This window comes from Lampetra fluviatilis, chromosome 1 (genome assembly GCF_964198595.1).
Source record: "Lampetra fluviatilis chromosome 1, kcLamFluv1.1, whole genome shotgun sequence".
Taxonomy (NCBI): Eukaryota; Metazoa; Chordata; class Hyperoartia; order Petromyzontiformes; family Petromyzontidae; genus Lampetra; species Lampetra fluviatilis.
In genome coordinates this window covers 18,646,558-18,662,016 of record NC_136275.1, presented here as the reverse complement: position 1 = coordinate 18,662,016, position 15,459 = coordinate 18,646,558, and the positions used below count along the sequence as shown (strand labels likewise).

At 51.1% G+C, this 15,459-nt stretch overlaps 1 protein-coding gene across 1 annotated transcript in view; it reads right to left on the bottom strand.

Moving 5' to 3' along the window:
- Positions 1-15,459, bottom strand: part of DNHD1 (dynein heavy chain domain 1) — a 102,363-nt gene that overhangs the window by 73,238 nt on the left and 13,666 nt on the right. Inside the window, exons 8-17 of the mRNA XM_078858394.1 lie at positions 15,196-15,352; positions 14,542-14,793; positions 12,930-13,073; positions 12,049-12,154; positions 10,566-10,732; positions 9,308-9,542; positions 2,154-2,311; positions 1,326-1,451; positions 723-999; positions 272-399 (exon numbers count right to left, since the gene is read on the bottom strand). Of these exons, the coding sequence (XP_078714520.1) occupies positions 272-399; positions 723-999; positions 1,326-1,451; positions 2,154-2,311; positions 9,308-9,542; positions 10,566-10,732; positions 12,049-12,154; positions 12,930-13,073; positions 14,542-14,793; positions 15,196-15,352 (1,750 nt within the window). The remainder of the gene's footprint in view (positions 1-271; positions 400-722; positions 1,000-1,325; positions 1,452-2,153; positions 2,312-9,307; positions 9,543-10,565; positions 10,733-12,048; positions 12,155-12,929; positions 13,074-14,541; positions 14,794-15,195; positions 15,353-15,459) is intronic.

Sequence of the window (15,459 nt, the reverse complement as noted above, 5' to 3'; positions counted from 1 at the left end):
GCTGTTGTTCATCACCACCGTTGCCGCCGTCTTCACCATCAATGGGCGCCGCTAGCTCGACAGCCTGCCAACTGTTTAGTTAGATAGTGCTACCGACAATAAACTGTTGTGTATATGTACAGATTAATATAAAAGTGGGCAAACACGTAGAGTGTGCAAAGAATAAAGAGGTGCCTCCAAGTATGACTGCCTCCGATCTGCGTCACTACAAATACATCCATACTTCACAGCTCTTTGGAGAGCAGTGATTTATCAAGGTGACCAAACCAACCTGTGAAAACGGCTGGGCTGTCCAGTCCCTGATGGACTCAGAGCTGTGGTGAAACACTTTCCACAGAAGCAGCCTCGCACTGACCACCTTCTGGTGGGTTTGTACTGCAAATAAACTCACTGGCTCCCCTGTAATGGAACATATAAATGACAAAAAAACAGCTGCATTCATGTTAAATGCTTATTTGGATACAAATAAATGCATGAGGACATTTTTTTTTGACAAAATAAACTTACGTAAATTGTTTTGTACACTCACAGAAAGTAAAAGGAACTGCCCAGAGCTTAATTTCTTACTGAATATTTTCCAGGTTATTGGTAGAATAGAGTACGCACGTGATTAGTAGTCACAGTCATAGCGAGAGGTATAATGGATGTATTTTAATGGTTCTGACGTTCATGCATGAGCACTAACGTTAATACACGCCCTGCTCTGTGATAATAAAACAAACCAGTAAGGAAGGCTTTGGCCCGGCTTAGCTCATCCACGGTGTTGGTGATGGAGTCAATCTCAGAGCCGAGCGAGCTCAAACGCGCGAGCTCGGCCGCTAATAGAGCCGCGGGCACCGTGTACGGAGGAGTGGATGCCTCAGCCGCCACTGCCTCCGCACGGGCCATCAGACGGGACAAGGACATGTCCGCATCCCGCACGGCGGCCGCCCTCATCGCCAGGACGAAGTTTTCGCCATCCTCAAGTACACGCAGGAAAGCCTCCCATGCGGTCGTTGTCTGGTTGCCAGAGTGAGAATGCAGGTGTTACAGAAGCGGCAGGGCAGTGAAGAGAGACGTGGAGCAGTGGATGTTGTTGTGTCAGTTTTGAGGCTGAGTGGTAATTCAATTTGTATACTCTGTGTTGTTTGACCAGATGTGCTGATATATTCAATTTAGCCTCTGAAGAAACTCCCAGCGGGCGAAGCGAAGAGTCGTACATCATGATAAACAACCCGCGGTACAACCCAAAAACACATTGGAAAGCTAATTTGCGTGAAAACCTCCTGACCAAGCTTTGAATTTGAGGCAGAGTTGCTCATTCAGCTGCATGTCCCTTATCTCACCTGCCTCTCCCGTTCCTCCTCTTCATTAGACAGAGGCCGGAAGGTAACTCTCAAGACTTCATGCAGGGCGTTCACGTTCTGCAGCTGCGCCTTAAAGCCTCCTGAGCACTTCTTGAACTCATGCAACTGTAAAAGAGTTCAACGGGGCCATTGTTGTCGAGGGATGTAATCAGGGTTTGTTATTCACGACCAAAGCAGCTCGTCGCATTGTAACATTGCAGGTAGGGAAGGAAAATGGTATGTATAGTTGAAAGTAACTCACTACACACACGGTATGTTTATGATGAGATTATAATATCAATTTAAGCACAAGTAAAACTGTGAGTGTCAAAATCTGTAAACATATGGAAAGCGTGTGCAAAGCACACAGAGAAGGGAGGAAAGTGGTACTGGGAAAGGTAAAACATATTAAAAGCGATTTCCTGCTCAAATGAGCATCGAGGTAGTGTTCATCTCCTGTTTGCAACACTTAGGTAGTGTAAAATTTCGATTTAAAGCTTTCGTGACTGCAGGGATTCATCTTGGTTCTTTCGGTAAAGTCACGTAGAAAAGAAATAATAAAATAATAAAAATAAAACATAATAAAATACAATTCTCACTACAGAATTGTATTTTATTATGTTTTCTTTTTATTGAACATATTTCGCACCATACGTAGCCAACCGTGCTAATCGGAGGTGCACGGGAAGGACAACAAACGAAACACAAAAAGCAGTTCTGCCCTGCACCACCATCTCCGTAGCCTTTCTAAAGAGAATATAACGTAGTGCATGTAAAACTGTACGTGTAGAAAGTTATAGGCACATGGAAAATGCGTGCGTCGAGCACCTGTTCCACATATCTAGCAAACGCAACGCAGTCCGTGTCCCTGCAGAGGAGCGAGTGTGTGGCTCGCTGAAGATCACCCAGCGAACGCTCAGCGCCATCTCTGCACCTCTCCTCCAGCCACACCAGCACCTCCTGCTCCGCTCGCCTCAGTGGGAATACTGCACCCGTCGGACAGCGAGCACGCACCTACAGCGTTCATTGCACACTTAGCAACCTGTATGTGTGTATGTTGAACTTCTTTCGCACCGTACGTAGCCAACTCTGCTAATTGGAGGTGACTACCCGAAAACATATTTTTAGGTGTACACAGAGCTATGCAGTGATGACACTACCTTGAAGATTTGGAATGGTTTTAATATTTAAAACGATGCTATTACATTGAACATAATTAACAACCTTTACAAGTGTAATAAAGGACTCGATCACCGGGTCTGTCTCCGTCGTCCTTTATTCGGGTTCTTACACTTGTCCCACACGGCCCTCGCTCAGAGCCCCTCCGCTTGGCAGCTCCACAGCTGCCTTCGCTCCCGTAGCCTCCTCGTCTCTGCAGCTCCGCTGCAGATCCCCTGTGCAGTCCTCCGGCTGCCTCACTGCAGCTCCACCGCTGCTCCTCGTTCCCCCCGTGCTCGGTCACCGCTGGCCGACGGTGCCGAGTCTTACTCTGCGTGTGTGGCGATCTCGCCACTCTCCAACCTCCGCCCTGCGTGGCCTCACTCTAACTCTATCTCCCACACTCTCCCGTCTCTTCCGGTATCTCTCCCTTAAGACCTCACCCCTCTCTCCCACATGACCTAACTCCTCCCCCCCATGACGTCATATCCGCGAGGCCGTTTACGCCCGCATTACACCACCCTCCCCCATAGAAAAAATCCAGCCGACCTCGGCTGAACAATAACGAGACAAGTAATGCGAGCGAACACAACCATCACACATGCAAGGACAACGAAGCATACAATAAATATAACAACAACAACAAACACAACAGTAAAATTCAACGAAATGTAAGGGACTTTGAGCACGTGCGGGTCGCCGGTCCGTCCCGGACGAGCGGCGGCCCTCCTGCAGACCGGGAACGTGACGGGGTTTTAGGAGCGACAGGATGAAGTCCTCCTGTCGCTATTGGAGGCCCGTCAACGTCCCGGTCCCGTGTCCCTGAAGGCCCAGCGTCGGGGGTGCGTCGTGATCGTGTCTGCGACGGGGTCGGAAGGGCGGCGGGGCTCGGAGTCCCCGCAGCCGTGGTAGGCACACCCCGAGCAGAGTCTCCTGTCTCCAGCAATGTCACGGCCGGCTTGTCTGTAAAAGGCACGACAGGCGCTCTTGCAAGGTCAACAGGCACAGGCAAGGATGAGTCGGTAGCAACAGACCCCGGCAAGGCAACATCAGGAGATGACGCATCGTTTCGAGGGGCCACATATGGTTTCAAGCGCGACGTGTGAACGAACCAACGTCGAGATCCAAACCGAACACGTGCGGACTGTGGGTTGGGAACCTCCATGAGGCGAACCGGCCCTTGCCATGGTTTGTGTAATTTAGGAGAGGTACCTGGCTGCACCTGCGGGCAATGGCGCCAGGCCATGTCCCCCACCTTCCAGGGGCACTCCCCCTTTGAGCGTCGAGCACACCGCTCGTTCCGGGCCTGGGCTTTGGCAGTAGCCATGCGGGCCCCTTCCCGCGCCTCAGTAACCCGGCGAACGGTATCCTGAATGTAATCAGGAAGAGGCTTAGCAGGTCCCCTCACTCCAGTTCCCAACTGCACATCCATTGGCAGCACGTTTTCGCGACCGTACATAAGGAAAAATGGCGAATATCCTGTAGCCGCATGCGGCGTCATCCGGTATGCCGAAAGTACCCCAGGGATATGCAAATCCCAATCCGATTGTTTTTCACTCACGGTGTGACACAACATGGCGGACAAAGTCCGATTTAGCCGTTTGACCATACCATCCGTTTGTGGGTGGTATGGAGATGTCCGTATCTTTTTAGTTCCAAGAGCCGCACACACCTCCCCCAACAATTTAGAAGAAAAATTCCGGCCTTGGTCTGTGAGGAGCCTCTCCGGCGCCCCCTTGTCCATAACATACCCAAATAGAAAGGCGTCTGTGATAGACGCCGCTGACTGGTCAGGCAAAGGCCAGGCCATCGGCCAGCGGGAGAGGTACTCCACCCCAACTAGCAAGTATTTATTACCCTTAGCGGATGGCGGGAAGGGTCTCAAAATGTCCAACGCCACCAATTCGTTAACTCTAGACACCTGAATAGACTGTATGGGCGGCACATATGGTTGTTTAGGTGGTTTTCGCCGGGCGCAATCGGGACACGCGCGAACGTGACCGACGACATCCGTTGTCATGCCGTGCCAAAAGTAGTCTTTCTGCAACGTCAATAGGGTCTTCTGCACCCCCAGATGTAAAAGCGTGTCCCCATGCAGAGTCCTAATCAATTCGTACCGCAAGGATACCGGTACAACCAGACGCCAGCGTTCCTGTAACCCTTCCCTCCACATCAGCAGACCATCGCGGAGAGCGGTTTCCGGCATACCCCCCGTACCCAGTCCCCCACTCTTCTTCGCAGTCCGATTCCGTAACGTGACCAATGAATCATCCAACATTTGTTCCCGAATCCACACAGCCCTTGGAAGATTCAAAATCCCATCAGCCGGTCCCGGCTCCTTTGGAGCTTCAGGCACCTCGACCGCCAACGCAACAGGCTGAGGGGGTTGCTGAATCGGCGCACATCTATGCATCCCAGACGCGCACGCGCAAGGAGATCGCTGCGGCAACCTAGAAAGCGCGTCCGCATTCGCGTGACGCAACCCCTTCCGATGGTGAATTTGGAAGGAAAATTCTTGCAGCGTGTCCAACCACCGCGCCAACTGGCCGGATGGTTGGTCCATCTTGAGAGCATACTGCAAGGCCGCATGATCCGTGCGTACAATAAACGAACGACCGTAGAGATATGGTCGAAATTGGCGGAGAAAACAAACAATTGCCAAAAGTTCCCTGCGTGTGACGCAGTAGCGGGTTTCTGCGGGAGACAAAACCCGGCTACCGTACGCCACCACGCGCTCCACACCACCTTTTGACTGAGACAACACGGCCCCAATGCCCGTGTCACTCGCGTCCGTATCCAGAATGAAGGGGTGATCGAAATCAGGATAATCCAACGTCGGTGCCGTAGCCAGTCGATCGCACAGGCCCTGAAACGCCGCCTCTTCTGGCGGACCCCAAGCAAATTTCCTTCCTTTACCCGTAAGGAGGTGCAAGGGCCTCGCGATCGTCGCGAAATCCGGAACAAACCTCCGATAATATGAGGCAAACCCCAAAAACCGACGTACATCCCCCACCGTGGCCGGGGTTGGCCAGTCACGGACGCATGCTGTCTTGTCCGGATCCGTGGCCACCCCGTCCGCACTGACGATGTGTCCCAAATAGCGCACGGACCGTTGCAGTAGGTGACATTTCTTAGGCTTAAATTTTAAATTTGCGGAACGCATCCTGGCGAACACCGCCTCCAACCGCAGTAAATGCTCATCAAATGTGCGGCTGAAGACGATAATATCGTCTAAATATATCAGACATGTCTCCCACTGCAACCCCGTTAACACCAACTCCATCAACCTTTGAAATGTGGCAGGGGCAGCATTCAACCCCATCGGAAGACAATTAAATTGGAATAACCCCTGCGGCGTACGGAAAGCAGTCTTCTCTCGCGAGGGCTCATCAAGGGGAAGCTGCCAGAATCCCGAAGAGAGATCTAGCGTTGAAAAGAACTTCGCCCCCGACAAGGCATCAAGGGAGTCGTCCATACGCGGCAGGGGGTACACATCTGCCACAGACACTTTATTCAATTTTCGAAAGTCGACACAAAATCTCAATTTGCCATCCTTCTTTTTAACCAAAACAACAGGCGCGCCCCATGGGCTGTTAAATGGAGATATGTCCGCAGCCAACATGTCATCCACTGCCCCTCGAACCTGATCTCGCTCCGCCGGACTCATCCGATGCGAGTTTAGCTGAATAGGGGCAGCGTCCCCTGTGTCAATATGATGGTAAAGCAACGAGGTGCGTCCCAAGTCCAAATCGTCGGAGCTAAACACATCAGAATAACTCAATAATAATTTACGAAGTGCGCAACGTTGTTCACCGGAAAGGGAAGAATTTTCCCCACACAATTCGGCGATCCAGCGATTATCTGCGGCACCAGGACCTGAAACACCACCAACCATGACCTGGCTGCCCAGATGATCTTATGCCGTAAATGCCGTAGTGAGATGTGCCACAACCGTACCAGCCGGCACACACACATTTTCGGTACTTGCATTAAGCACCTGCGGAAACGGCTGCTGGTCTGGCCGGACAATAGTTTGCGCCCCAACGAGCGCCGCTCCGCCCGTTATGGTGGCGGACGGCGACAACAAAACCCCAATTGCACCCTGACGACCAGGTACAGGCTTCCGATATCGCAAGGGGATAAGCATCTGTGAGCCAGGTGGAATATCAACAGATACCTCGGACAGCGCCTGCACCTGAGCGACCGGAGCAGGTCGTCCCCAGGGCGACTGTAGAAATGTAATTTTTCGCCCACCTGGTAATTCAATGCAGTTTTGATTAATTCGAATTAGAATGGGCATCTTGGCCAGGAAGTCAGTTCCCAACAAGCAAGGAACCGCGAGAGACCTCGAAATTAACACAATTCCCGAGGCCGACACTCCCCCGATAGATATTTTAGCGTCCACCTGGCCCACAATGACCATGCTACCCCCGTTGGCGGCGACGCAGGAATCGTAAACTGGACGCACGGCCTCAGGTGGGATGTCCAACAGATGGAAAATTACATCCGATATAATGGTCGCGGACGCCCCGGAATCTACTAAAATACGCACGTCCACCCCTTGTATAGAACCAGGTACAGTGGACGAACCAGTAGCGGCCGCGACGACCCGCCGTGCCAATTTACGCCACTGCGTTACCGAGCGACGTGGCCCAGTCGATGGCCTCCCCCCGTTATTAACAACACCCGGATCGCACGACAACGGTGATGAGTGAGGTGTCAAGCCTTGCCGAGTGTCTGGTGCGCACCGACTTGCCTGTCCTGGACCTTCCGTGGCACGTCCGCTGTCGAGGCCTCCTGCTGGGGCGGACCCGAGACCCGGGCCCAGCAGTCCCTGGCGTAATGGCCTTTACGGCCGCAGCGGAAGCAGTCGATGTCGTTGCGCCGCGCCGCAGGCCCCCCGTCCCGACGCTCCCGTGGCGGCGGCGCAGATCGCGGCCCCGGCCTACTGCGGGCCGACCACTGAGCAGAGGCGGCTGTCAGCTCCTGCGGGCCCCCCCCGTCAGGAACGTACACTGCCTTCTTGGGATCCCAACCCGCAGCACCTCCCTCGACGATGGGCCCCCCCGTCCACGCCGTGACTTGCTTCCAACGGCGCAGGTTGAACTGGGCATCAAGACATTTAGCGGCCGCCCGGGACGTGAGCTTTTCGTGGCCACACACCGGCATAGGAATCCCCAAATCCCGGGACAGCTCGAGCATCTTACCCAAGATGAGAGGTTTGAGCAGGTCAGGCTCCGTCTCCGGGTATGCAGCCATGGCCAACTCCAATACCGCACCCCTGTATGCCACCGGCGACTCTTCGGGTGCTCACTGACGTTGAACAAACCGGCGATGAGCATCATCCGGTGGCTCATATGCATCTGCCATCTCGTCGAAAACTCCTCTCAATGTTTTCTTCTTCTTGGCCTTTATAGAACGGAAGAATCTCACCGACTCGTCATCGAGAAGAGTCGGTAAAACCTCCAATGCCTCAGCGTCCGTCCACCTTGCTGAGCGTACCGCCGCCAAAAATCTGCAGGCGAAAGCACTCCAATCGCCCCCGATGGAGAATTCTTTAACGGTCGTGAGATGACGACTGCGACTCCTTGTTGCACCGTCCTCAGCCGATGACTCACCAGGCGGCATATTCAAAATGGCATCACATCGCAACGTGTTCAAGATGGCGGCCCCTCGCCGCGGAGAGCACAAGATGGCGGCTTCCCGCCGTTCTTCTCCTGCCACGCCCAAAATGGCGTCTTCTCGCCGCGTGGCCGATGGCGCCGACAATGGAGGCAAGGCAGCAACCTGCGGACCTCCATCGGCTCTCCCCAACGCCGTCCTCGGCGTGACGAGCTCGCACAATTGCGCGAGCACGATTTTCAGTGTCTCCAACTGCGCCGCCATCTGCCTCCATCGCCAATCCGCGTCCTCTGGTGCAGACGGGTCCACTGACGCGGCGACATCTTGGACTCCGGGAGCCGTACTCGTTCCCGCACGGATCTCCTCCTCCATCGCAGGCAAGTCCACCGCCTGAGGAAGGTCGTCATCGTCGGATGATGATGCAGATGATGGCGCAGGAATATTCTTTTTTCTGAGCTGTTTTGACATGCCGTTTCACTTCTGACACCAGTGTAATAAAGGACTCGATCACCGGGTCTGTCTCCGTCGTCCTTTATTCGGGTTCTTACACTTGTCCCACACGGCCCTCGCTCAGAGCCCCTCCGCTTGGCAGCTCCACAGCTGCCTTCGCTCCCGTAGCCTCCTCGTCTCTGCAGCTCCGCTGCAGATCCCCTGTGCAGTCCTCCGGCTGCCTCACTGCAGCTCCACCGCTGCTCCTCGTTCCCCCCTGTGCTCGGTCACCGCTGGCCGACGGTGCCGAGTCTTACTCTGCGTGTGTGGCGATCTCGCCACTCTCCAACCTCCGCCCTGCGTGGCCTCACTCTAACTCTATCTCCCACACTCTCCCGTCTCTTCCGGTATCTCTCCCTTAAGACCTCACCCCTCTCTCCCACGTGACCTAACTCCTCCCCCCCATGACGTCATATCCGCGAGGCCGTTTACGCCCGCATTACACAAGTTTGCTTCATATCAAGGTATTTTTACTCGAAAAATATTATGTTTGCAACACTTCTGAGATAATGATGCTGGTATCACAATACCTATAAGTTTCACCAATCCTGGTATCGTGGGCTACGGATAAGACGATAACCACAGGTACTGCCCGGCAGTGTGACATCACGGGCACTGGCCACTCATCATCATCAGCCATGATCAATCCACTGCTGGTTGAAAGGCCTCCCAAATCCGTCGCCACACGGCTGCTACTGCCCACACAAGCACACCTATTTCACGCCGTACGACGGAGCAGTCGACGTGGAAGGTGTTCTCCGGGGTGAGGAAGGAGCCCGGAACAAGGGAGGCCTTCTGGACCCAGGCCCGCAACTCTTCCACATCCCCACAAAGTTGCTCAGGAGTGGCTCCTGCCAGGGCTGTACCGTCCCAGGCCTGGGCCACACGGTGCGGCTCACACAACCAACGGTGCTCCCGGCAAAACTCTGTCACGTGGCTCAGACACCACTGCTGAGGCAAAAGAGGGAGGAGAGGAATTGCCTGGTGTGATGATTTGTCCATCGAAGCGAGTAAAACTAACGTGGTTGTTGCATCCAAACAACTCTAGGTAAGGAAACAATTCCCCCAAGAAGATGCAACTCCAACTGGGGTAATTTCATCTTAAGACACCTCAACAGCCAATCATGAGACTTTTAATTCCTGTCAGTCCACCGGTTTCCGAGCGTTAACTGTCAAAGATACTTTCACAATGCACATGCCGTCCTATTCTGCAGAGAAATTGAATGTGGTGGCCACTTATGTCTGTCTTTATAATAGCACAAGGATTAATGCTCTCTGCTGTGTCTGTGCCTGAATGTCCTTGTGTCGAGGTGTGGATTGTTACAGGAACTTTGTATTAACGTGACACACAGCCTTGGTCATAGCTCAAGTTGCATTCCCACTGACTCTCAAAGCTGTTGGCTCTCAGCTAACAAAATGAACACACATTACTTCATGAGTATCAATGTAAGGCTCAACAATATGACATCCCCTATGTGTCCTCACAAAAGAAGAAATCAAAGGGTATTGAGAATGGGTTGTGAAATGTACTCAGTAGGGCACTTTGTCTCACAATATGGTAATTTCTAACATCAAACGTGATTATTCATTGACGTGAGGATGCTGCTTTAAGATGAATAAGAGGAAATCAAAGGGTTTGAGAATGAGATATGAAATACAATCATCATTGTCTCACAATATACGAACGTCAAACATCAATTCACGTATTTGTTGATGCTAAGATGATACTTTAAAATGCAGCTTTAAAATGAGTCAAACTTTACACTTGTTCGACTTTATTTTTAATAAGGATTTTTCTCAGAATAATTTCATCATCTCCGGTTGGTAGGACCAGTAAACAGCAACGACACTCGTACATCTCGACGCAACATCTGAACTGTCACCGCAGCGTCCACTGAGACACACGCTGCATCACAAATGGACGGAATAATTGACGAGCCGTTGCAGTGCATGGGTAGCCTGAATGCTCACGTGCACGAAGTCCATCTGCTCGCTACGAGCCCGGGACACGGTTCCGTCGCCCTGCAGCGAGCCTTGCAGGCGGTGCGGGGAGAGGGGGCAGAAACGAGCCCTGACGCGCGTTCCTCGCACTGACAGCTCGCTCGTCTCAGCCAGGGTTAACAGTGCCCCACTGCCTCCTGGAAACCAATCACATAGCAAAATATATATATAAAAAAACATGAAGGTAAAAGTGCAGCCCTGCAATTGCTTGCTCATGTCACTGCTGATGGAAGGACCTCCAGTCGAGGAAGCTAGAAAATAGCCCCTCTAAAGGGTATTTGGCCTACACTTCCACGCTGGCCAGATGTCTTGGAAGAGGTGGGAATACACACTTTGCGCCATGACAGACGTCCTGCCGATCGACTGTAGTGTTGAAACCATTTATACGACTGGACGGGCAGAGAAGGGGTAATTAAAGAAACTTGCACCATTGTTTCAACTGCTGCGCCAGGAGATCATACCAACAACCTCTTGATTGCAAGCCGAATGTCCTGACCATTATAACACAGCAGTTGTCCCTATGTGTTTCGATTAAAATACCAAGTTTGATTGGTTGAAAGTGAATATAAAAAATGAAAATCACACACAAACTGGGATTTGCAATAATCGAGTCATGTTCACTTCCATGAGCACAATCAGAAAGAAGCAACAGAGGAATATTTCTATTTGCTTCAGATAAACCAATGCTATGTGAACTTCGTATTCATCGAAGGACATTGGTGAGACGCAAGAGCCCCTATAGCAATAAACAATCTATTTTCTCAAAGCTCTCCTTTACTCTCCTCATAGCTCTCCATCACTACATTGTGTAATAAAGGTCGTTGAGGTGACTTCTGGAATCCGTCTTTTATTCAACTTGCATTACAGCTTTCCTTCACGCTGCTGACAGGCAGCGTGAGAGGGATAGACAGAGAGAGAGACGCACTGCAACGTGGCAACCCGGAGCCCTGCTCACGCGTGGCCCCTTCCTCCGTTCGTTCCCGTTCTGACCACGTGTCGTTCGTCTCCACCCCTATTTAATACCCGGGTCACGTGGTACGTTTCCACCAATCCTGGTTAGCCTCCATGGAATATTCCAGGCTCCCTCGTAAGCTCCCGGGACCACGCCCCTGACTCATCTCCCCATTGGCTGTGGCCAAAGCCAGCAGAACCAATCCTCTACTTACAGCTGTCGCCTTTCCATTACGTCAGGGCCACGCCCCTAGGCTTCCCCCCATTGGCTATAGACCAGGACCGGCAGAGCCAATCATCATGACGAGTTGTGATACGTCAGTGAGCCGGATATATCCTCACATTACAATTGTATCCCTAGGCAAACTGCACAGGCAGAGGCTCATTCTAATGATACTTTTGGTGTTTCCTCAAAATAAATTGTATTAATATATTGCAAAGAAAATCAAATTCATGGTAACTAACATTAGCAGAGACACTCCTGGTATCTCTGCTGACTCACCCAAGTGGCCGGTGACCGACAGGTTGGCAAGTTCATCTTCCCCCATCTCATCAGCATTGCCCGTGGAGTCAGGTGACTCGGTGTCTTTGGTCATGCAAGTGGCCACCTACGTTGAGAATTGACACGCGAGTTTTGTCCATGTAATTTTAAACCCATTTATGCTACCAAGACGCACTAACCAGGTGAACTAGACATTGAAGTTTTACCTTTAGATAGTTAGAGCATATTATGTATATGAAAAATACACATGTTTCACATAATTCTCCTGATGCTCAAATGGCACTATTTAAGCGATTCCTTGAAAAAAAAATGCAGTCAGACGAAGAAAGCACAATTGTAAAATTAAATCTATGAAACTTTGCAAGTGCTATGCACTCAATGCCCTCCGTTGTCGAACAGGTTTGGATTGGCTATGGACTCCATCTAACAGATCAGCTGTTCGCACACTTGCAAATAGTAACATAACCCTTGACCGTGAGACACTGGGCCCTGATAAGAGGAGGCACCAATATGAAGAATGCCGTTAGATAGGCGTGAGCATTCCCTAAACATTTAAAAACATGCGCTTAGATTATTGATATTGTTTAATTGCTATAAATTTCCACATAAGCCACTTCATTGAGTTATCATTTGTGGCCAAGTCGCTTCTAAAAAATAAGCGAACAGCTCAGTCGGCTTCACCTGGTAAAATAAACAGAGATATATACATATATTTATAGTGATTTGCTTACTTTTCCTATTCTTTGCACTCCTATCGTGTTTTCATATTGTTTGTGGTTGTAACTATCTGACCCAAACCCTAGTGGACATCTGTGAAAGATAACTTTATAGCTCATTGGATCCCTCCGGGATAAATACAGATTCTGAAACCCCTTTTGTACCTGTAGCACAGTTTGAGTCATGTTATCCATGGCGGTCTCCAGTGCGTTCACGAAGAGCCCCCCTGTAGGTGTGAGCTGTAAGTGCCCCTCCGCATCAAATTCCAGCACGGCGTGGAATAAGGGAGTCTGTCCTGAGGCTCTTCCCTGGATGGGACACAGGGACTATCTTCATAATACTCCCTGCAAATATGTATGCTGTGACATAGCCCAATACATTAAACATAGGCCAAACGCAAAGTTTGAAAACTGCTCCACAACTCGATTGCAAAACGATAGTAACCGCTGCTGCTGCATGATTACAGCGAGATTTAACATCAAAGAAAACTGTAAATACTCTTTGGTTCTTACGTGACTTTACCGAAGAACCAAAGAGTATGGATTCCTGCAGTCACGAAAGCTTCAAATCAAAATTGAAATTGTAAATATTATGGTCTTTTCGCGTAAGTAAGAAAAGGCACGCATTGCAGTAACAGAAATTAAATGGCAAATGGTTGATGTAAATTTGGCTGCTATAAATTTCCACATGATAAGCCACTTTGTTGTGCTGTTGTTTGTGGCCAGGTCGCTTCTGAAAAAGAACAATATAGCTGAGTGAGCCGTACCTGCTAAAATAAAAAATAGAATAAGTTTTAGTTTCATAGTATTTCACAGATTTTATGAAATATTTCACATTACAGGCCTACTTGGGATAAAAAGGCATGCATTCAGGTAAGGCTCAATGAACTATAAAGCTCTTTTTCAGAAGCGATCTGGCCACAAATAATAGCCCAATGAAGTGCCTCATCACGTGGAAATTTCTATCAGCCAAATACTCTAAACGCACGTTGATTCTAAATGTGGAAGGAAAAATCAGGTGACCCAGTCAAAAATCCACACGACCATGGGGGAGAACAAATTCAAAATATGTAGGTGTAAGGGTCTGGATCAAACCCACAACCTCCTGTATACCAGGCGAGGTAGTTAACATCTCGCCACCGTGGCATGCATGTGTTGTATAGTACTTCTCGACACCCAGGAGACTTGTAGAGCCAGACGGAGACGAAACTCATGTCAGGGCTTACGCCGTTAATTCACATCTGTTACACACTCTTATACACTCTGTTACCCTCTCTACACTCGACGCTTACGCCCGTCATGGCACACGTCAGAACTCTGTCCTTTACGCGGACATCCCTCGGCTATCTACGCCCCGGTACGGCTTCCCTTATGTCTACCCCCTCGACTGCCCCGGGCGGGAGCTCACCCATCACCGCCCGGCGACGAGGTGAGACCTCTACATCTCTAGCCCTTCTTCGGCGGCGGCTGGGATGTCTTCCACGCAGGCACTCGTTCCTCTCTCTCTCACTCCCCTACGGCGACCACCTCACACTCCCCACGGCGACCTCGCCGTCGTTACAAGGGTCCCCCTTAAGTACCCCTTGGTGGCTCTTCCCCTTAGCTCGGACCTGCCCTTGTTCCCGAAGGTGTACCCCCTTACAGCCCCCGTGACATCACGTCATCCCACTACTCCTCTACACACGTGTAACGTACTGGCAAGCACTGCCTCCCAGTGCTGGTCCTTGAAAAAAGTGCATCATAATTTATTTTCGTTACGGCCACCTCTCGTACTCGCCTGCACAACGCCGCGTGTGAAGCGTGTCGCCTCGCACTGCATCTTGCCGCGCAGTCGCTGCAGGACGAGGGCGTCCATCAGGTGAGCGAGACGGCCTAGGCGGCGCACCGCCCCCTCAGCTGCGCTCCGATCGTGCGCCGCGAGGCGCAGCAGCTCACGACGCTCGGCCAGACCCTCCCGAGGATTCGACCGCTCCGCCTCGGTACAGCGCACCTCGCACACCTCCAGTTGGCGGTACGTCTCTGCATGCACCTGTCGTGCGCGCGGCCCAAAGCGTGAGATGCTTGGAACAATCGAGCAACTCGTAATATATCTCTCTCTGATGTGTCATTGCGTCGTACCGCGTGTTGCTCTGCATAATATCTGATGTATCAACAAACGTGCTGGGAGTTTCTTTGGGAAATGAATTGGGAATCTGTTGCGGTCATGGGGATTGTTTGACCATACTTCACCACGCTGGTCCATGCAGGTTGCTGAAGGGGGAGCCCAGAACCAGCTCTGATCACTCGCCACTGATGGTAGCCGTCGCCGGGAAGCAAACTTTAATTTGTAAAAGGGTTTCAAAGGTTGCTGCTTGATTGTGGCATGCTTTCTCTTAAATACCAGTTCTGCGGCAGTTGTTAATATCTCAACGGCTGATATTCTGGGCCTCACCATACGGAAGATGACTTCACGGCAGTGGAAGAACTGGATGACTCTCTCCCGAGCCTCAGCCACGGTGTCCGCAAGCGTCTGCTGGAACTGAGTCAGAGTGTACGACCGGTGCAGGTCCCATGGCAAAAATGGGACCTGGTCCAGCTCCTCCAACAGCCTAACAAAGCAAGAGAACCACGGGGCACCACACAGAACCAGCATATAACACAGCAAATTGCATTTGCAATGCATTTTCAATGCAATTTAACCACATTGGTCAAAGTG